Source organism: Calliphora vicina, chromosome 2, assembly GCF_958450345.1.
Source record: "Calliphora vicina chromosome 2, idCalVici1.1, whole genome shotgun sequence".
In the NCBI taxonomy this organism is placed as follows: domain Eukaryota; kingdom Metazoa; phylum Arthropoda; class Insecta; order Diptera; family Calliphoridae; genus Calliphora; species Calliphora vicina.
In genome coordinates, this window is record NC_088781.1 from 96672274 (window position 1) to 96696909 (window position 24636).

Genomic DNA, 24636 nt, shown 5'->3' on the forward strand with positions numbered 1-24636 from the left:
AATAAATTACAAAATATTGACTTAAATTTTTAAATAAAAATCGTTGTCTATTGGATCTGAAAACAATTTTATACATAGAAACGAGATATGTCCATAATGACTGAATATGGGCAATTCGAAAATATCACAAATTAAAAATTCAATAACTCAATAATAGTAGCAAAAAATAATGCGAACACACAATCTCTAATGAGGTATTGGGGAGTACTAAGTATGTACTCCCCAATACCTCATCAGAGAACAGTACTGTCTTCCATTTTTCAACATTCCAGTCAATGTGGGCTTTGGCAAAGTCCAATCTTGCTTTCTTGTTCTTAGCTGATATAAATGTTTTTTTTTGCTGGTCGTCGGAATAATCCAGCTTCTACTGCTCTTCTACGGATTGTGCTTTCGCTAACGCATAATCTTAAACTTGCTCTTACTTGACTAATTGATGCTGTAGGATCTTTATGTATTGCTCTTCTAATCAATGAATCATTATATCGTGTGGTTATACGCGGATCTCCTCCAGAATGCACCGGTTATATGCGACCAGTCAGCAAAAACTTTGAAATGAGCCTGAAAATAACTGATCTCTTAATTGAATATTTTTTACTCAATTCATGTCGTGATAAATCCGTTTTCCAGTCTTCAATAACTTTAATTTTAAATTCACTGGAGTACTTGTTCCTTGAAATTGTTTTTTCACAATAAACTGTATAAAACTTAAATTATACACACTACGCCTTCCTTTATTTTTATCTTTTGAAATTATTAAATGCATTCAATGAGAGTCCCGTTAACTCACATTGCAAATATGTAGTAGCGTAGTCAAATGTTTTTATATGATTTATCATTTTAAACTAATTGTTCATAAAATTATATTTTACTAAATTAATACTATATGAATATTAACAATAGAGGTTAATAAAATATATACAAAATACATCTTTTTTATCAACAAAATTATGATTTGAAAAAATTGATAACTTTAGTTATGTTCATTATTTAATGAACTAAAAAGAATTGGTTCAAATCTTATATCTAATAACTACACTATGCACGAAATTGACATTTTTTTTCTGTTAAACTAATTCGAGTACGCTGAATCCAGTGGTGCTAACCATTTTTTTAGAATGTGTGTGAATATAAATTCGTATTTAACTAGTAGAGACACAAACCATATTTTGTAACAGAGCTTATTTTGCAGTTAACAGTTATGCATTTAACAGAGATAGTATTTAAGAGGCTTAACATGCAAAGGCTCTAAGTCCACTGTTTTTAGAAATTGTGATTTTAATGCAGTAAAGTACAATAAGTAAAAATACATTGATTACAAAGAAAAAAATTGGAGTTATCTCGCTTTTTGTTGTTGTTTTGTAGTGATGAGCAAAAGCTTAGACCAATTTATCACAAAAAAATTATCGGCCAACCATTTAATACCCTACACTAAGTAAATGAGCAAATTTATTTTTCTTTTAAAATTTCAATCATTTATTTTTGGAAGAGGGTCTTATTTGGAGTTATGACTAATTATGGACCGATCGCCATAACTGTTATTTGCCTTGAATTTTATGTGTATACCAACATTTTTAAGACCCCTTGTCGACCAAGGCTTTAAATCGTTGAAATAGTTTTATTTTTTTATGAAATATTGAAAATAAGGACTTCAGGAAGTTATTTACAAAATGTTAACTGTGTGGAGGACCTGCAAGGTACCGAAAGGGACCTGGTAACGATGGGTCAGCATCTGCCAAAAGATAAAAAACTCATAGATTTTTGTTTACATTTTATTAATATATTGATTAGTTTTGCTACTTTTATAATATTTTATGGTATTTTACGAAAAAGTATTTTTTTATCATTACAACATAAATAAACACCACAATGAAAATATGAAATAATTCATCGTTATTCTGGGCAAGTGAGTTTGCCAATAGGCAAAAAAAATATGTTATTCCAAAGATGATAGTGTACTTCAAAGTACTTTTGGGCAAAAATATGTTTTGTTTTTATTTTGTAAGCTTATTATTGTTATGGTACTTATAAGTACCGTCGGTCGAGAAAGGGTTAAAGTGATTTTTGGAAGCGGGCCTTATATGGGAGCTATGACTAATTATAGACCGATCGATTTCCATAGTATAAAGTATTTCGGGAGGACATTTGTATGGGAGCTAGGGGAAATAATGGACCGATTTCAGCCAGTTTCAATAGGTGATTTAAAATGATTCTGAGTCTATCGGTATAATTTAAGGTGGGTGTTACACTAATATTTTTGGGCGTTACAAACATCTACACAAACGCATTATAGCTATGTATATTCGGCTGTGCCGAATCTTTATAAACTTCACAAATTGTACTTTAAAATACAAATTTTAAATATTTTTAGGTATACAAAATTTAAAAAAAAAATTTTCAAAATTGTTTTTTAAAAATTAAAAAAAAATTTTCCATTTTTTTTTCTAAATTGTTTTTTCAAGTTTTTTAAATTTTTTTATAATTATTAGTGAAAAACAAGTAGAAGAGCTATATTTGGCTGTGCCAAATCTTATATACCCTTTTTAAAAAAGTTGTTTCCAAATTTTTTTTTAATTTTTAAAAATTATAAAAAAAGAATTTATGACAAACTAATTTTTTGGATGAAAAAAAAAATTCGGGTTAAAATATATTTTTCCCGATTTTGACCCATTGTAGGTCAAACTTACTGATGAACTGCTTCAATGTATGATGCATAACTAGGGTTTTTATCCCGGGAATTCCCCATACAAATTTCCCGGAAATTTTGCCAATTTTTCACTACCCGATTCCCGGGATTTTTAGTCGGGAATCCCGGGAATTAAAAACTGACGAAAATACAAGTTAGAACTCTGTTTTTTCACTAAAAAACAGTGAAAAGATTTTTACAGTTTTTAGCTTATATTCTGGCAATAATAGACCGCTTATTAATATTATTTATTTGGGGTTTTTCGCTTGAAAATTTAAAAAGAGAATTCATTATTTATAGAATTTATTTCTTATTGAATCATTCTAATTTTTATAAGTTTCTTCTTCAAATCCATAACAAAATAGCTTAAAAAATTTATTAAATGACTAAATTTTTCTTCAATTAAAATCTATTACAAAAAGGTTTAAGACCCTTTTTCAATTAATTTTGTAAATGATTTGATTTAACAAAAATTTAATCATTCAAAGTTTGAATAAATTCTGTTTTTAATTAACTTTAAAAAGGCTTTGGAATGAATCTAAAAAATTAAATATTAGGAATGGATTTATGGAATGAATGGCTGACATTTTTTAATTACGGATTAAGATATTAGTGAATTAAGCTAAAATTTTATTAATTAATTCGAAGCTCTGATATTTAATAATTATAACACTAAGTTTTTATATGCAATTTTACCGAGTGAATTAAAACTTGAAGATAATTTTATCTTTATGCACGACAACGATCCAAAACATAGCTCAGGCGTAGTTGGCTGCTCGACAACTTAAAATCGAAGCATACACATCCTCCACAATCCCCAGATCTAAATGTAATGGAACATTTATGGGCCCATTTTAAACAAAAACTCCTAAATATAAGGGAATCCTCAATTTCCCACATAAATTTTTTTTTAAATAATAAAGGGAAAATATTTCTGCTGAAGTAAAAAAAAAATATTTTATTCGATGCTTAAAATACTTAAAGAAGTCTTCGAGGCAAAATGTGGACATTTTCATCACTTTTCATATCATTCCAAAAAATATCATATGTAGACTTTTGCTGTTACAAGAAATACAGAATTTTATTATTTTTTTCGTTAAATACTTTTAAACCATGTGAATTGTGATTGTTTTTGTTTAGTTTTATTATAATTAATGCTGTTAATAAAAAACGTTAAACTATTTTAACGTTTTTTTTAAATTAAAAAGTGCCATTTATTTAAGTTTATTTTACATATAAGGTCAAAATATAAAACACGATTGATGTAATAATGGGTTTTTCAATGTTGTTGTGGAAAAATCTACAATGCGTGCCAATGGTTTTTAAATCTCTTAAATAAATTTACTTCTGGGCCAATCGAAGCGCATATATTTCTTTCGTTGAATACAGCTGCTAAAATTATTCCAAAAATGTATACTTTTAAATAGCTTTTGATGTTTGCATTGAATGATTCCTATTTATAAAGACATTTTAACTTTCTGTAGATATTTAATCATCATCAATATTTCTCTTATTTTCAGGTTTAATTGTGGGAGCTGCTATACGATATTCAGCTTCATCAAAACCCCTAGTACATTTGGAAGTTGAACCTGAACCAAATTCAAAGTTTAACCAAACTCTACCACCAGATACGCTTTGGTTAAAAGTAATTGTCTTTTATTTTAACATACATATTTACATAAATAATTAATTCTATTTTTGACAGTTTCCGGGCAAGTTAACGCCTCCTGATAATAGCGAACATTTAGAAAATAAAACATATGCATACACCTTTCGAAGTCAAGTTTATGATGTAGTGGAGAATGAAATCGATTTAAAGGCTACATTTGATCCTGAAATATTTTTCAATATAATTTTACCACCCATTATATTTCATGCGGGCTACAGTTTAAAAAAGGTAATGACCACATACAAATACATTTATACAAACTGTTTTATTTAAATGCATATTTTTTTTAGAAATATTTTTTTCGTAATCTGGGTGCCATTTTAACATTTGCTATATTGGGCACAACATTATCAGCGTTCCTAATCGGTGCCATTATGTACGGTTGTGTGAAACTGATGCCATCATATTTGAGCAGCAGTTTTACATTTCTGGACACACTGTATTTTGGAGCGTTGATTTCTCCAACAGATCCACTAACAATACTAGCCATTTTTCATGATCTACATGTTGATGTTAATCTTTATGCGCTGGTTTTTGGTGAATCTGTTTTGAATGATGCGGTTGCCATTGTTTTAAGCGGGTAAGTGTTATATACCAACTGTAATACAAATTTAAAGATTAAACAAAATCAAAATTTTATCAAAATTGTTAATTGATCAAAAGAAAATTCACATTTCCCATCAAATGTATTTTGCAATGTTATACAAGTTAATATATATTTTTTATTTTAACAACAAAAATGTAAGTGATTTTTATTTGTTTTTTAAACAAATTTACTACACGAATTCGTTTTCTGTTTTATTAACAATTTTTTATCTTTTTAGAGCGATACAAAACTATGGAGAGCACTATTCCAGCACGGGAGAATTCGAGACATATGCCTTCTTTAGAGCTTTGAGTGATTTCTTTGGCATATTTATGTTATCATTATTAATTGGAGCTTTGATGGGCTGCTTTACAGCATTGATATCCTTTTTTATACTAATCACCATAAGTCATAATATTAAAAATATCCAGACTAATTATATTAATACTCTCCAATACTGTAACTACAAAAATACGACTCTACAAAAAATATTTCCCACTGCAATTTTGCGTAATATGTAGTTGTTGTTGTAGCAGCAGTGATTGCTGAGTTGACAGCCCTTGGCCGAGTGACCTCGGGTCATTCCGGTGCGTAGAACCGGCTGTAGTGTGAATGCGTAATCTATATATGTATATAAAACTACAAGGCCTGACTCACTCACTCACTGACTCACCAACACCCAGCCCAAACCGCTGAAGCTAGAAACTTGAAATTCAAGTTAGGTTCCTTCTACATTATTTAGATCCACTAAGAAGGAATTTTTGGAAATTCGATCGCTAAGAGGGATAAAACGGGAAAAACCGGGTAAAACCTGTACCTCTATATCTCCAATACCAATAAGCATAGAAATAAAATGTGTCCACCTTTAATCAAAAAAAGAGACGACAGGTGTCTGGTACTTTTTGGAAATTCGATATTCTAGGTGTCCAAAACGGGTAAAAATTGTACCAGTAGGACCCTTTGTTAATCTTTATATCTCCTAAATTGATAAACATAAAAAATACAATTTTTAATTCATCGGACCCAGAACAATAATTAGTAGAAATCGTTTTTGTACTTTTTTGAAATTCGAATTTTGAAGGGGGGAAAATGGTATCTTTTTTTGGTACTTTTTTATTAAAATTAATTTTTTCAATAAAATTATCAAGAATTATTATTTTCTAATTGCACAAGGGGAAAAAAGGACACAAAAGGGGGATAAAACAGGACATTTATATTATTTATTCAAATTAAAAATTGAAAAAGATAAAATATTCTTTCAACAACACAAAAAAACCCACAAGATGATATTCGGAACTCAAGTACTAAGGGGTAAACTTTGGTACATATATTTTAGTACTTTTTTGCAAATCATTCAGCTAATCTATTTTAACCACCATTATATTATACAAATCATTTTCTGTAGAAAATACGTTTAATACACAATTTTCGAATGAAAATACGGTTATACACAAAATCTTAAATAGAAAATACTTTTCTTCAAATCATACTGCAAAATTAAATATACTAAAATTATACACCATCTTTGAACAATCAATGGGTTCAGATGTTTTGCAATGATTAGTTCAGCGTTTGCATTACTCATTAGTCCACAAATTTTAAAGTATTTAGTATTTTGAATTTTAAAACAAATATAGACGTGACTGTTATGTTAATGGGTGAGGAATATAAAAATTACCATAATTATGATTCATTCCTGACCCATAAAACTTTTCTTTCTTCTGATGACACTATTTTCTTATTTTTCTGAACTTAATATTTTAAATTTATTTGAGTATATGTAGTATAGTTTCATCTAAGTCATTAGCTATATAGTTTAGGGGTTAGTTAGGAATATAGGAAATATAATATTTCTTAATACATATGGTACTCTTTGTTTGTGAATTAGGAATTTACATAAAAGTGAATACACTTTTTTTACTTTTTAAAAGTGTACATCAAATGCAAACAATTATATTCAGAATATCGGTACATATGGTCACACCATTTTTTCCCTTATTTTGTATATCAGACTCTAAATAAGGTTTTTTTTACAATAAATTTAACTTAATTATTCTATTTTTATAACACAAATCATAAAAGATCTGGGACAGTTCGGGATAGTAAATTCAATTTGAATATTCTTACTTGCTTTAAACTTTTGTTGAATTGCTCCGCTAACGAAGTAGCAGGTTAAAAGCTAGTATGTAATAATTTTGATTGCTTAGACTAACTTGTTGAGAATAATTGAAAGAATATTAGAAAAGATTACTAATTTATTTTTCATGTTTTGATTGTTTAATGTTGTAATAATATTATAAATCAGAGCCTTAAAAGTAGATATAGAGTAAGAAAATATCTTAAGTATTGAATTCTAACTAAAAACGATATCTCATATGTAATAGCACATGTTATTCTTGGGAGTACTATTTGTGTATTTCTAGAATTTCGAATATTAAGACGAAGGACTATATCATTTTTTCATTCCGTACCCCTTCTTTGACTAGACTATAAATGTACTAAATTACCTAAAATGCACAATTTTTCATTGAAAATCGTATAGAAGTTTGCTCTATATTCTATAGTATAATTATTTTAATGTCAACCTTGTTTATTAAATTGTTAAAAATTGTTTATACATATATGATATTCCTTAACTTGTGTCACACTTGACTAAATTTACTCGAGTTCGAGATTTTCCTCTACTAGAGTCGGCGCTATTTGTTTTGATGTCCTATAGTACCTTTCTTATAGCAGAAGCTTCCGAATTAACTGGTGTAGTAGCAGTATTATTCTGCGGCATCTGTCAAGCCCATTACACTTACAATAATTTGTCTGAAAATTCTCGAACGAGAACCAAAGAAATATTCGAGCTATTAAATTTCTTAGCAGAGAATTTCATATTTTCATATATTGGTGTTTCCATGTTCACCTTCCCAAAACACCATTTTGATGCAGTATTCATAATAACTGGTTTTGTAAGTTTCACAAACCTTTAACCAATTAAGAAGTATTGCTTTGAAAACACATATTACGACTACTTATAGATATGTGCTGCCATCGGACGTGCTGTTAATATTTATCCACTATCATGGTTGTTGAATTTAAACCGCAAACCTAAAATTTCTTCGAATTTCCAACACATGTTATTCTTTGCAGGTAAATTGGAAATTTATTTTAAATAATAATAACCGTTACAAAACTACTTTATATTGCTTGATTTGTTCAGGTTTGCGAGGCGCCATGTCATTTGCTTTAGCTATACGTAATACCATATCAGAGGCTCGTCAAACTATGTTGACCGCAACATCTTTAATTGTTATATTTACTGTTGTTATACAAGGTGGCGCATCAAACTTTCTATTGAGTTGGCTTAAGATACCGTAAGTAAATGTTATTCATACTGTTCTATAATCGGTTAAAGTTATAATTTAATGTCATTCAAATTACAGTGTGGGTGTGGATGAAGAGACTGAACAATTAAATAATTATCAGATTCACAGTGTGAGTATTTTAAATTAATTACTTAGTGTATTTATTTATTTAAGCATAGAGTAGATTTCCTTTGTTTTTCTTCTTTTTTGTCGTGACAATTGACGTTGTTTACAGTTCTTTAAACATTTGCAAGCTGTTTTGTTATAATTATTTTATTCATTGCTTAATTACTATTTATATTATTTGTATTATTAAAATTTGCCACATTTATTTCTAAATATATTTAAAAAATTGCTTTACTTTTTCAATTTTTTTTTTTCAACATTTTTGTATGCGAAAATTACCAAAAAAAAAAAGGTTTACAATTCAATGGAAAATACAACAAACGTGGTATGTGTAAATATTTTCATCATTTTTCAATTAATGTAAAATACTTGAGTTATAATTGTAGCACACTTTTACATATGTACATTAACAAAAAACACTTCAAGCTCCAAATAATAAGGGTACACATTTAAACGTTTAATTTTTGAGCAATTGGATAAGTTTACATTGAAAACTACTTAGAATAAATACATTAAAGGATATTGATATGTCAATGAAAAAATTTCTCTGTATTAATACATATGAGTGATATAAAAAATACATACTTAAGTTTTTGGCTATCTAGTTGCCATCTATGAATTTAGTTTGGAAGGGTTGTGAACTTCCACTCGGAGACCATATGGTCCATTGTGATTCCCTTCAAGAGTCAGACACAGAGAAAAAAGTATGCCATGCCTAAAAAGGGGACATAAAGAAAAGAAAGAAGAAGAAAGGTGGTGTCTTAGAGATAGCAAAAGGGGAAACAAAAAAATCTGTGTGAAAGGGTGAAAGTGGTTACAGATTTGAATTCACCATAGAATATCCTTTAAATAACCACCTAGTATGTTACCCAATTTATAATTTTCAACACACACAAGTTCATTTAGAAATCTAGTACCTATCCATTTAAATATATGACTCTGTAGTCCCGGTCAGCTGCTCATAATGTACTCTACTGTCTCCAACTTCTCTACAACCCCACGCATCCCTGTGTGCTATTATCCCGTTTACCTATAAAGACCCCAATTGAACAGTGAGCGGTTTTCACACCTGTGGGGTGCTGCCAATGGCACCTGTTATACCTAGAAATGTTGAGTATAATCCTATAATTACGCTTCCTCATTGACTCCCACCACAATGTAGAACCATAAGTAATAAAAGGCCTAACAACTTGGTCACAAACCCCAATTATTGCCGATGGAGTTCCAGCATGTATAGTAGATTTCCCATGAAAATTTGCTATCAAGGAAGGTCCCTAAATACTTGGCTGTCCATCATAAAATCAGGACAACGCCTTCTACTTTCGCCAACTTGAAACACTCCACTCTATATTTCCTGGTAAAGAGCACCAAACTGTCTTCGATGGGTTTATATCCGACCCGTTAGTTCTTGCCCAGGATGGAGAGAAACTTTCCTTAAATCAGAATTGCCACGTCATGACGCGTCATCCGCATAGGCTACTATCTTTCTACCTTTAGACTCAAAGAATTTGAGAATAGTGTTTACCGCCAGTAGCCGCAACTCTGGTAACTCCACCTTTCGGTGTGCCTCTGGTAACTCGTCTTCTGATCGAGAAAACTTTAACGACACCAAATTTTTTTAACATCTATTTGTACTTTCGTTTATTGCATATATTTTTTTTTTTATTTAAATTCAAATCCAAGCCCATTGGGCCAAATATGGCTTATATTTGAGAATATAAGAAAGGTAATGTTATTCAAAGGGGCCGAATTTAGTCTTCCCGAACGACCGAAGTCTGACAAGCCACCATCTATCGCAGTACGCTCAAAATCCATAGGGAAATTGTCCACTTCATGGACAAGACCACGCTTTAGGGATTCCAAATTTGGGTGACGAGTAGTGCAGACCCGGCTCTGTAACAATCTAAAGGATTCAGATGTGGACTAACTGAAGGCCAATATCAATTGAAATAAAATTGGCTAATAGGCTCGAGAATTATGAATTATAAATAAAGAAAAAAAGTTTTTAAGCAGGTTTTTGTGGTTTTTGAATTATATGCTGGATAGGGTCCATGGTTAATTTGTATATAATGTATTGTTTAATGGATTTTTATATATCTCCAAAAGGTCGGATTGGCACACATTTGCTGATGTTTTATTCTTTTTTAGCAGATAATCAGCTTACCCTTTGTTTGTTGAAAAACTCCTCCAGTGTGAAATTTTTCTCATTTGTTAACGGAAGTACTTGAGTACTTGATTGAAAAACGAATTTTTAAATTGTTTATTTTGTTTAACAGAAATGAAAACAAAAAAATATCTTTGAAACACAAAAAGATTTGTAAAAATAGGTTGGAAAATAGCAAAAACGATCGGCTATGTTTAAAAAAAGAATACGCAAGCATTTGTATGAAAATCCGAAAAAGTCGAAAAACATTTTATCACAAATATTATCAGAACTCATTAATTTTTTAATCGATTTTTATTTACTTAAACGTTTTTGAAAGTTACATTAGTATGCTTTTTCACTAAAATAAGAAAAAAATTGTTTATTGCCTCACGATAAGGAAATTAAAATTTATTGAAACCGTAACTTAGCTATTTTCTAATCGATTTTCAAAAAGTCAGATCTATTTGAAAGGTAAAACATATCTATTTCAAATAAAAGAAGCAAAATCAATTTCACTAGATATATATTTAAAATTCTAGGTTAGATTAGGATATGTAAACAGTATATATCAAATGAAAGGTATTTCAAAGGCCATTCTAACTTCATTGACTATTTTTACTAAAAAAATAGTTTTTACCAATAAATATTTCGTTATACTAAGGTGAAACGTATCTAAGATTCGGCACAGCACTCTAATATGTTTTAACAAATATGTACTATTTTTTTCCATCCCATGTTTATTCTTGATAAATGTTTGTCATGATATACTTTAAAATGTTTGTCAAAAGAAAATATTATTAGTGTTATTACATAATCTGAGCTTCAGCTCAGACAACTTTGTCTTAATTACAAACGTCATTAAATATCGTGATAAATATTTGTTAAGTAGAGACACGAATAATTTGAGGTGATGGGTATAAGATTGATTTAGCATATCCCAATATAACACTGACTTGTTCAATATTTCCTTATTATCTGAGTTAGAGGGTTATTTCCATACATATAATTGGATAAAACGTGTTTAATAATAACATGTAAGAGTTTTATATTTATTAAAAACAAATGTTACTTTCTTTCCAGCGGTATTATTTAAAAGGCTAAATAATTGGATAGTTATCAATAATTTTAAATTTTCTACATGTTATACAAATTGATCTTTCTGATATTTAAAAAAATATATACATACATATATTAAATCCAATCATATAATTTCTGGCTTTAAATCACTTAGAGCTAGTTTCTGGGATAAAGATAATCTACATTCTTCGTTTAAACCTAAATTAAACTAAAAATTGTGTTTCTCACTTATTGTTTATTTACTATATAATCTCGGTTTAACTGGGCATCATTGGTGAGTTAAACCTAAGTATGAAATACCAAAGCACAAACAGATAAAAAATAAAATAAACAATTCAGCACTGCAGCTCTTTGATTTGAATTGCTTTATTAAAATCAATATAATTTTTAAATCCCGGCAAAATATATTTCAGGTTTAATATAACAGCGTGATTAGCTGAGTTTAACTGTCAAGTAAGAAACTAGCTCTTAGATAGTTGTGCTTAATATAGCCATCAGTGAATTAAAAATTGTTTAGTTATAGATAAATATGTATGTATATGTATAGGTTTTTACTCTCAAATTAACTGTTCGGATGAAATTTAATTATTTTAAAATTAAACAAAATTTTTTTCAAAATAAATTAAACTTTATTTAAAACAAATTAAACTATTTCCAATGTAAATTAAATATTTTGCTTGTCTAATACAATTAATTTCGTGTATTTCTTGCAACAGAATTAGAGCTACAATTATTCTCTGCGATAATCTCAACAGTAAGGTTAAAACAAGATGACCAGTTTTACCATCTTAATAATTAAATAAACAATTTCATTTGATAAGATAAGAAAACAAACAATATGGTAAGGTCATTCTAATGTTTCATTTATCAAGTCTCTCGCAATTGTAATGGACAATTTGTATATGCTAGAGGAGCAAAACTCTATGTAGGTAGTTATTCCAAGGGAGAATATTGGAAATATTTTCCAGTTCGGTATAAAAACAAGACAGTAAGAGAAAAGCAATCAAAAGTTAAAAAAATAATTAATTTTTAAGCTTTAATATGCTATCGGATCCATATGTATAAAAATATCGCTTTTTTAATAGTATTTAAATAGGATATATTGATAAGAATTAAGTAAATTTTATAAATAATAGAATATGAAATAAACATATTAAGTTCTTTAGAAAAATTAAGAACTTAATATGTTTATTAATTAACAAGAATTTAATTTGATATTAAAAAAAAATGAATTTGAAATTAAAAAGAATGAATGCGTAATTAAAGAAAAGAAAATTAGACATGCAAAATGTTGAATTTACATTGGAAATAGTTTAATTTGTTTTAAATAAAGTTTAATTTATTTTGAAAAAATTGTGTCTGACTTTAAAATAATTTAATTTGATCCGAAAAACAGTTAATTTGAGAGTAAAAACCTATATATATGTATATAAATATACTTGTTACCATTTGAGCAACATTTTCAAAATCATTATTCATTTTCATCATTTAGACAAACAGAGTTGTTGTATTTTTTAAGAACATGATTTACATTGATGACACAAATTGTGGAGAAATTGTTAAAAATATTAAGACGATTAATTTGTAAAATGAAACGCAAATAACATTACCTTAATTTTCCTATACAAAATAATCTTCTAAATACATTTACAATTTAAATATATAAAAAAGTATGTATTGTATGTATGTTTATAACACAGCCCCATTTTATTGCAGACAATCTTTGACTAGATTACATTTATTTCTATAATTAATTGTCGTTACTTTATTATGTTTTAACTGCTGTCCTTAGAGTATAGAATCAACATAATATTTAAAAATAGTCTGATGGTTATTTACAGGATTGTGGCGATTTGGAAAATAATGGCACTCCGGGCAATGGAATCGGTAGTAACGGAAGACGCAATGAAAAAGCTGTCCTTGCCAGACTGTGGGGTAGCTTTGATACTAAGTAAGTAGTAAATGTTTTACTTTATATAGCGTGTTTATAAATAATTAAATTCGAACTTTAATTGAATACAAGGATTGGGCTTCTTATTTTATTACCGACAATTATTAAATTTTTACCAAACAAAAATAATATGAATATTTTACAAAATACAAACACCATACATATGATTAATTTTTGTTTGTGAGATTTAGGAGAAGTATTCTTATTTGAATATATTAACCGGCTTTTGTTTCACGACTATTACATAGAAAGCGAGGACCACTATTTTGTCATATTAGAAAACTGTATTAATAGTTTTAACGCTTCAGAGCCAACAATCTGGAAAAAGTTGTAATATATCAACATAAAGATTTTGATTTCAAATGTTTCAAAATAAAATTGATCACTTTCATTTTAACAAAAATACAGCAGCGTTGTCAAGTTGTATATTGTCTACTCTACCTTAAATTTGTACCTCGTTAGTTGTACCATGGGTGCAACATATTTGATGAAGTTTGTGATTACTTTCATCAAACTTGTACTTTGACATAAAATGTTCCTTTAAATCAGTGATGTTCATCCCATACAACAATTGTTTAAAAAATTTAAACACATTTGTTACGCTCTTTTAAAGAGCGTAATAAATGTCTCATTTTTTCAGAAATTCAATAAGCATTGTTGTTGGTTGGTTTTTGGATGAAGCATAGCAAACACACGCGTTTCAATTACAATTGAACACAAAAAAACAAAGTTAAAAATAAATAAAAAATTTGAGAGTATTTCGGCCGTATAATGTATATTCTTTCATTTCCTTAAAATTTAAATTATATTCATTTAATAAATTGGTTTTATTTGACAAAAATTCTAAATTTTCTTCATTTTGTTATTTTAAGTGTTTGACATTATGTTTGCTGGGTAGCTCTCTCACCAAATATCTTCATTTTTGAACATCACTGCTTTAAATCAGCGAAATGCAAACTCACACCACTACAGTTTTTAGATATTGTAGTTGTATGAGTTGAGAATTATTCTCTGGCAAAAACAAATAGCTGAAATAATGAAATAAACAAACATAAAAGCGTAACACAACCTGCTTCTATCAATGCTTATGCGAGACTGACTGTTTTTATACAATGTGTGTGCTTGCGTACATGTGAAAATAAAAACAAGAGAGCTCATTTGAGAGCTCACTGCAGCTCGCTGCTTTAAATAAAGTAGTAGTTTTTTTTAATATACACATATTTTTGAGTTCAGTGCTTTTAGAAAATAAAAAGTTGAAAACGCTGGTATACAGTGTTTACACTCACTGTTTTCTTGAGTTCTTCCCAATCCTTCTGGAATGATTAAGCACCCCTAGAGAGTCGCGGATCCCCAATTGAAAACTATAAAAACAACTGAATATGTTATTTTAAATGAGCCGAAGGAACAATGCAGAAAAAATTACTACGAAACAATTCTTTATTGAAAAAATTATTTAATATACGCTCATTTGCTGCAACAACGACATAACTCAAAATCCGTGTTTTTTTGAACTGAGTTTCATTCCGAACGAAATTTTCGTTGTACTTTTTCTGAAGAAGCAAAATGCGGAATTAATTCCACTTTCGATCAGAATGGAATTCTGTGACAGGCTTGATAATATAAATAATAAAACATTCAAAGCCGTTTTTCTCGAAACGACTTTTTTTGAATTATGACGTTGTTGCAGCAAATGAGCGATTTACGATATGAAATATTTAAGGCCTTATTCATAAACAATTTTTAAATTTATCAAGGGTTTATAAATCAAATTATTCCGATCGATTTGGTTTTAGGTTCTTCAGATTCCGTGTAACCTATTAATTAAAAAAATATTTAATAATACCATATTTCTGATTTTAATTTGACAACGTTTTTAATATTAAAACAAAAGTGAAGTTTTTGGTACAGAAATTGATTAAAATTTGTAGACAAACAAATAAATACAAAGAAATATCAATTCCATTTTGAAAACTGAAAGTGGTTTCATTCCGAAAGAAATTTTCGTTTTACTTTTTCTGAAGATGCAAAATGCGGAATTAATTCCGCATCGGAATGGAATTCTGTGACAGGCCTGTATAAATACATAAATTATGAAAAACATTTTGTATAATACAGGCCTATCACACATTTTGTTCGGAATGGTTTTAATTCCGTAATTTTCATTCCTATCGATTTCGTTTTAGGTTCTTCAGATTCCGTGTAAATTATTAATTCCAAAAATATTTAATAATTCTGTATTTCTGATTTTAATTTGACAGCGTTTTTTTATATTAAAACAACAGTGAAGTTACAGAAATTGATTAAAAATTTTATAAAAAAATAATTACAAAGAAATATCAATTCCACTTCGAATACTGAAAGTGATTTCATTTCGAAAGAATTTGTCTTTTTACTTTTTCTGAAGAAGCGAAATACGAAATTAATTCCACTTTCGATCGGAATAGAATTCTGTGACAGGCCTGATAACATAAAATAAAAATTAACCCCCATATGCATAAACAGTTTATAAATTTATCAAAGGTTTATCAAACTAAATTTCCAAACAAAATTTTTTTGTTTGATAAATTTATAAACTGTATGCATATGGGGGTATGTGTTTAAATACATACTCCCCCTAATAACACTAGTTTACAAGGTTTTTGTTCATGATGTGAAACATTATTTTTGGCCGTCTAACTTCGCGAAAAATATAAAAAAAATCTATGACGTAAATTTTTTAGATACATATTTATTACGAAAGAAAATACTAAAAATAACATTAAAATTGGATGAAAAAATAAAAATTAAGAGTGTTAATTCCGTTTTCATAAATATTGTTATTTGTATCACTTCCTCTATATTCTCCTTGCATATGCTTGTCCCAAAAACCTTGATAATTCTGTTCAAATGCTGCACAGGGGGTCGATCGTAAGAAAAGTGATAATAAATATATCTATTTTAAACTACTAGTCCGATTGAAAAATTATGTACAACCGAATCGTACAGTAGGAAATAAGAATTCAAAGTTGATAAATTTTAATTTGCAATAATTTAAAAAATTATTCCAATACTTAAAACTGAAATTTTTTAATGAGCTTTCAAATCAAAAAAATATCTATGTATAGTTTTCTTAAAATTGTGATGTATATTTGGGAAACGAAAAAACTGCAACTACCGTACCTAGCCTATCTCAAAAACATATGTATATATCTTTCAATGAACAAAAAAAAATTGTTTCAGTTAGACTGAAATAATGACCAAAAATATACCAAAAGTAAACGCCATTTAATTTGTTAGCATTTATGTTGTTTAAGAGTTATTGAAATAACACACAAACAATATAATAGAGCCCAATCTCATTTGGATTTATTTTATTTTCCTAATTGGGTTTATTTAGTGCGACTGAAGACACTGATTTTGAGCAACATTTTCTCCTTTGCAAAAACTGCTGAATATATGTCAAATGAATACCAAAATTTCGAAACGAATCCTAATTAATATGTATGTAAATGTGTAAAATATGTTACTGATTCTTTTTTGTATTATTTTAGATATATGAAACCATTGTTAACTCATTCAAGACCAACATTATTGGAGACCTTGCCTGTATGTTGTAATCCTGTAGCACGACTTTTAACAACCACCGAACAGTTAACACAGGTAATAATAGCTTTTGTATTTCACGCACAATTTTCATGTTTTGCTCATTGCTTTATTGTACAATTTAATTGTGGTGCTTACACATTAGGATGGTGGGTTAAGGCGCACAGATTCAGATTCTGATATTTGCATAGACGACAATGACGTAGGTCGTAGTCGTAGCGGTAGTGGTGGAGGCTCAGTTACAGGCGCGGCAGGTGATCCTCGCCGTAACTCGATTAATCGCGTAAGTATCCTATTTACGGCAGATAATCGTAGTACTCTTGCTAGATACAAAAATTGTGAATGATCCAAATCAAAACATGTGTTGTGATACTACAACTTTACTAGTCATTCTTTTGTGTTTTAACATTATATTAATTGAAACCATAAAATTATCAATAATACATTTTAATATTAAACGCCATACCAAATTACTTACAAACTTTCTGAATAAGAAAACATGATAATAATAACAAAAACAAATTTATAACTAACTAAACAGATCTATCTACTATTTGTCTACAACTCTATAAATGTTTACAAAATTGGCTTCTATGAATGGCTTGTAAATTAAAAAGATTTTCTTTTTTTTAATTAAACGCTTTGTCTAATATTTTTATTATTTCCTTAATATTGAAATCTAAATCCGAATCGGTCACACCTATTTAACTTCTATGTATTAATTTTATTGAATATTGTGTTTAATTTATACATAAATTCTTTCTTTTATATTTCTTTCTAAATAAATTTTGTATTTTTTTTTAAATTTATTTTTAGTTAATGTATAACTAAACAATGTAGTAAACAATTAACAAATATAAAAGAAACAAAAACTTGTAAATATGTATGTACGTATTATGTAGGTATTTATTTTAAATGTATTTTATTTAATTCATATTTTTGCATGCTGTTTTAATCAAAATTTATTAATAAATTAATATATGAAGCCTTTGAAATCTTTAAATAAAAAATTATAATAAACAATTTTTTAATTTTTTTTCTTCTTCTTTTCTATAAAAATTTCATTTGATTCTCTAAATCTCGTTCTAATTTTTGGTGGATTTGTTCTGAATTAAAATAAAAACTGACTAACCATAAAACTAAACTATTTAAACACAAATAACGATATCTCTTAAACAATACAATAATAACAATAAATTTACTTTTTGACAATATACATATGTACATTCAATTTTAAACCTCAAACTCGATAACAAAAATTGTTTGAAATTAAAAGTCAAATATATTGAATGAAACTAATCAAATAATTGCCGATCTTACTGTGGTAACAAATAATTTTATGTAATAAAATCGAATGAAATAATTAAATAATGACAAAATAAACATTTAAATCAAAGGATTGTTAAACAAACAATAAAAATTCATAAACTAGTTTAAAAAAGGTTGGTTTTTGTTAACTGATGTACTTTTTGTCCTTCACATTCATTTTCAGATGTTTTTGACATTAAATTACTAGTACATTTTTTTCGAATATTTTCTAATTATATTCTTAAACACGCATAACTACATAAACATGACACAATTTATTTAAATTATTTAAACATTTTCTATACATAATTGTTATTTTGATAGTTTTGACTTATTTTTTTATTTGCATGCTTTTCTTAGCTTTACTAAAGTCACCTTTCACTTTCTGAGTTCTCTTTTCAGATGAGTTCTCAGTTCAGGAAGTGCATTTTTTTCATTAGCTGTTTCAGAAAAGCTTTTTAGATACATATTAATGGCAATTCTGATAAATTAGGTAGTTTCTGGACTCACATAATATATTTTTATCAATTAATTCAAATGAGAACTCAGATAGTGTAATGGTAGTTTAATCCATTTTAATTTCTGTAAAATGGCCAAGTTAGGAGAATTTATTTACAAAAGTACAATTGTTAATATGATAAATATCTTAAATAAAAGGATCAGTTCAATCTTAATTGAAAAACTTTGAAGGGAAATATTAATTACGCGAAATACAATACTTTCATACTTTTTTTAATTTAATTTTCATGTGAAAAATTTCAATAATCCAACAATTTTTTTGAATAGATATTCAAAGAATTTAAAAATTGTCATTTTCCAATAACGAATAATTCGAATAATTTTATGTAGAATATTCTAATAAAACTGTTACCCCTAATATAGTATTTTCACTCGACTGTCGTTATATCTAAAAAATCGTTACTGAAATAACCGCAATATAAAAGTTACCTTACTATTGTATTATAATAGTTTTTAATTATGAAAATATGTACTAATTTTAATATAATAAAATACATTTAATCATTTTTGTAAATAACACAGTGAAAAGGCAAACAAAATGTCGGAAATGTTTAAAAGAAGAATACTCAAGCATTTGTACGAAAACGAAAAAGTCGAAAAACACGTTATCACAAATAATAGCAAAACTCATTAAAATTCTCTTAAATATAACAAATTAAATTTGTTTTAAACCCTCTGGCTTTTGATTTACTTAAAAAAAATTCACCATTTTTGACCATTGCTTGAATTAGGGAGCATGTCTATATCGATTTACAAATTTGTTTTTAGTCATATATTTTACATTTTTTAAAACATCTTTGAGAAATATTAAAAACAATTAATCTCCATATTTATCAAAATTTATCCATTTTTTCAACTCATTTCAAAAATTTTGAATTTGATTATTTTTCACGACTAGGCGACTTGAGATATTGCAAAAAACTGTTTACCTATTATTTTGGAATTTATTAGAAATAAGAGAATGTTGGAACGAAGATGTTTGCGAAAAAACAAAATAAAATGAAAAAAAACCAAATTAATTTAAATATGTATATTTTAAAATATAAGAGATAACTTAGTGCAATAAACTGGAATTTCTTTATCTTCCCACTTGCTTTATTACAAAGTCTCAATCATCAAGTTGACACGAGGTGGTCAACTTTGACACCCTGTATTATAAAATGGTGGTCACAAATTTCATTTAGTTTAGAAGATTCAGATTTATTATTACTTATTTATGACATACCCCACTGTGCAGCATAAGTTATAATTCTAAAAGCAAATCATTAATTTAATTCACTATACGTCTAGACGTATTTTAAAAAAAATATTTTTTAACTCAAAATTTTAAAAATATACCGATGACCCTTCATTTAATCACTTATCGAGTAACGGTATTTAAAATTTTTATTATTTTCGGTTGTGTACATTTCTTTGACGTCTAAGGGCACTGCTACACGTTCAATATATAGTGATATTTGCATCGCGATCTGGATTTCAAAATATTAGGCTATTCTGCGATCCAACATGATACACGTTCAATAAATATTGCCTTAATATCAAACTAACTTAATAAAATTTACCAAAAATTTTAAGTTTAAAAAAATTTGTGTATTCATAATTTAGAATAATTTATTAAATATCGTTAAGGATATTTCATTTTGAAATTTGCAACATGTACCATTTTACTTTGCAACATGTACGTTCTTTATTTTCCTTTCATATTTATACCCTACACCACTATAGTGGGGAGGGTATAATGCATTTGTGCAGATGTTTGTAACGCCCAAAAATATTGTCACCAAATTTTGTAAGACCCCTTTCACACTAGGCAATTTAGTTGCGCAAGTATCTTGCCCAACAACAAAAACAGCATGTAAAATTTTCTTCTCCTTAACCCGACATTGCCTCTGGCATCTAGAAACACAAGAGACTTGCGCAACTGAATTGCCTATTTTTGGGCGTTACAAACATCTGCACAAATGCATTATACCCTCCCCACTATAGTGGTGTAGGGTAGAAATATGAAAGGAAAATAAATTAGTCATAGCTCCCATATAGACCCGTTTCCGATAATCACCTTAACGTGCATAAATCTCTTAAAAATTTTGGTATACACACAAAATTCAACACAAATAACTTTCATATAGACATAAAAACGACCGTTTTTCAGCTAGATCTGGAGGTAATTTTTCGTCGTTAGCGGGTATTTTTCGGAAAAAACCGCTAAGTGGTTTTTCTAGCTGCAAAATATTTTCAGTTGGCTGATTTTAGCTCTTTTTTATATCTTGTATTTACTTAAACAAAACTAAAAAAATAAAATTTTACGAATATTTTTTAAGTGTATGCCGATTTTTCTTTGTGTTGTCGATAAATGGTGTTTTGCACATATCTAAAAAATCTAATCGTCTTAGAGCTAATTTCTGGGATAAAGTTAATCCACATTCTTCGTTTAAAGCTAAATTAAACTATAAATTGTGTTTCTCACTTACTGTTTATCTTCTTCTTTATATATATAATTCTTCTGTACGTGTGTTAGTAACTGAACTCCTCCTTAACGGCTAGGCCGATTTCGATGAAATTTTTTGTGTGTGTTTGAGTGGGTCGCTGGATGGTTTAGATTCACAATTGACCTATATAGGTACAATGGGCAAGGCACCTCCCAGTACAATTATAGCGTGAAAAGTATGGCAATGCTAACAAAATTAATCCACTAGTGAGAAACACAATCATTGGTTAAATTCCGGCAAAATATATTTCTGGTTTAATATAACAGCGTGTTAAGCTGAGTTTAACTGACAAGTAAGAAACTAGCTCCTAATGACTTAACAGAAAGACAGTTCCAAATCGAATGTTTTGAAAATTACATTAAGCCTAATAGTTATGTAGGTTATCAGTTTCAAACTGAAATACGAAAAAGGAATCAGAAATACATACATTTTTGTATATCGCAATTGATTCTAAGGTAATCGTTTTTACTTTTTGCTTCTAAAAACCGAGACATTTTGTCAAAAATAGGTAGTTTTTCAATAAATAAAAATAAGATGTTATTCCATATTTGGAACAATTTGGATGTTGTCCAGACAATTTTCAATAACATCTACATTATTAGCTGGACAAATCTTTCAAATACTACATCGTTTTGGTTTAAGCTTTTGAAGTATCAGGATTCCGCAGAAAATAATATTTTCAAAGAACTAGCTGATATTATTTTGCAAATTATTGGTATGCCATGGTCAAATGGTCAAATTTTAATTTAATTAAATTAATTTTTATTAATAATTGCCTTCATCGCCATGAAAAGTGTTGCTACGATTAGGAAGTCTGAAGAAAGTGATAATTTCTAATGGATTGATCTTAATTAATTTTAGTATACAATGGTGCATATTCCTATAAACGCACACTACTTTTTTTAAAAAGATTGTAAAAATTAAACATGAACATATTTACAAATTTGTTTATTAAATTAGTTAAGACTTAACTTAAAATATTGTTTACAAAAAAAATTCATTTGTACTTTATTTATTTTACTTAATTTTCGAGATTATCAGCAATTTTTAAGGGTATTTTTCTATAAACGCACTTTAATTTATGGGCCAGTCCATCATTATTAATAATGTGTGGATGATCCTTTGTTAAGGATTGTTTCAAAAATACGGTCTGGCATTGATTCCACTAATTTTTTAAGCAGATTGGAATCAATTTCCTCCCAGACTTGTTTAATTCTTAGTTTCAGCTCTATCACAGTCATTATGCTTTCATTCTGGGCATTATTTGCATAAACTTTACGGGCCATGTATCCCCACAAGTTATCCATCGGGTTTAAGTCCGGACTACAAGCCGTCCAGTCCAACAGAGGAATGCTATGTTCATGAAACCATGATTTCTATTGCTTAGAAACATGGATTGCAGCATTATCTTGTTGGAATATGCAATCTTCATCCATTTTTTCATCCATAAATCAGGACCGTCTAAATTAAATTTTTTTCGGAGAAAATTACTTTTTTCCACTCATCTGTCCATTTCATATATTTTCTTGCGAATTTTAGACGATTTTCTTTATGGTGCTTTTTTAGCATTGGTTTACATTTCGGCTTTTCCCATTCGCACCACACTTTCCGAACGATAGATTTTACGTCCAATTTCTCTATTGGAATATCCTTGGTCGTGAAAAAATTTAATTCGAATCTTGATCGGACAAAAAAGTTCCCTTGGCCATCTTTAAAAGTGATGAAATTTATTGATTCAAATAGAAAAAGTTGCAGTAAATTGAGATGTTACTATTAGAAACGTACCTTTGGTTGAAAAAAAAACTAAAATTGAAATTTTATTTTTGGTAACTTTTTTAAAAACAAATTTCACGTCTGCGTTTATACGAATCTTCCACTTAAAATAGCACCAAGAACATTTGATCGCATAATTAATTAAATAATAAAGGCAAATAACAAGAATAAAAAAAAAATGTGTTCACTTTCAAAAAGTACCGTTAAGTTGTCTCTCATTGAAAAAGTTAAATTTTGCTTTTGGATGAGAACAGCAAAGATATAACAAAAATATTAAGTGCGTTTATAGGAATATGCAACAACCGTTTAAACTGATACAAACAATAACAATCGATTTAATGGCAACACCGTACATGGAGACGCACGCTACTCCAATAATTAGGAAGGACAGTGCAATCTACATGGGAAATACGCGAAAAAAAACAACTACTTCAACAATTCGTAAAAGATGGAGATGCTTTGTGGAAACCAAATGCCCCCAAGTGGGGTAATGAAAAAAAAATAGGAATATGCACCAGTGTATAACGTTTTTGGCACACATTTTAATTTAAAATTTAATTATTTTTTGTTTTTAAAGCAGTTTTGCTTCATAAATCGTTAAATAAAAATTTAGCGGTTTTAATCAGTGGTTTTATTTAAAGATTTAATTTTGCAGGTATGGGTATTTTCGATAATTTCGGTAGCGGTTATTTCGGTAACGGTACTCGAGCTAAATAGGTATTTTAGGGATAACGTATTATAAATACTAGGGTGGCGGCTGCAATTCCATGACCTGTGGATTTTAAAGTATGCTGTTCAGAATATTATTCCACTAGGTCCAAACTAACGACTTGAGAACAAAGGTAAAACTTTAAGGCAAAACAACAGACATAATTTGGTCGTTGTAGATTTTGTTAAAGACCCAGAAAAAGTACTTGTTGTTCGCCATTATATTTTTTATAACGCATTTATGAATAACTTTAAAAACAGTTGAACTACTATAATAAAGATTTTATGGCTATATGTGGGCTATGATAGCGTATGGCATGAAATTTTAATAAACTCTGTGATTATCCAACTATGTACGTACAATACAACATTTTTTGACCTAGCGTCTAACCAAGCGTCACTTAATATTTATGGCGTTTTCTTTTCAGGCGTATAGCAAAATTGGAATCTACACAAAATTCTAAGAAAATTTTCAAAATAAAGTTGGGTCTAAAATTACAACCTAGCTCCCGCCGAGAGACATAAAGATTTAAGATTTCACTCTGCTACAAAATTACACCTATTTCTTTTTGCACAGTGTTTTAAAGACAATTTTATGTAGACAAAAATGAGACATTACTTGATCGGTTTACATTTGTAAAAGTTATTAAACTTTTTCGAAAAAAT

At 28.4% G+C, this 24636-nt stretch overlaps 1 protein-coding gene across 1 annotated transcript in view; it reads left to right on the forward strand.

The window, feature by feature from the left end:
• Nucleotides 1-24636, forward strand: part of Nhe3 (Na[+]/H[+] hydrogen exchanger 3) — a 41274-nt gene that overhangs the window by 2200 nt on the left and 14438 nt on the right. The window contains exons 2-13 of the mRNA XM_065499724.1: nt 4204-4328; nt 4389-4580; nt 4643-4932; nt 5177-5318; nt 7587-7895; nt 7965-8076; nt 8147-8300; nt 8370-8421; nt 8710-8742; nt 13464-13591; nt 17122-17230; nt 17319-17456. Coding sequence (XP_065355796.1) covers nt 4204-4328; nt 4389-4580; nt 4643-4932; nt 5177-5318; nt 7587-7895; nt 7965-8076; nt 8147-8300; nt 8370-8421; nt 8710-8742; nt 13464-13591; nt 17122-17230; nt 17319-17456 — 1784 coding nt within the window. The remainder of the gene's footprint in view (nt 1-4203; nt 4329-4388; nt 4581-4642; nt 4933-5176; nt 5319-7586; nt 7896-7964; nt 8077-8146; nt 8301-8369; nt 8422-8709; nt 8743-13463; nt 13592-17121; nt 17231-17318; nt 17457-24636) is intronic.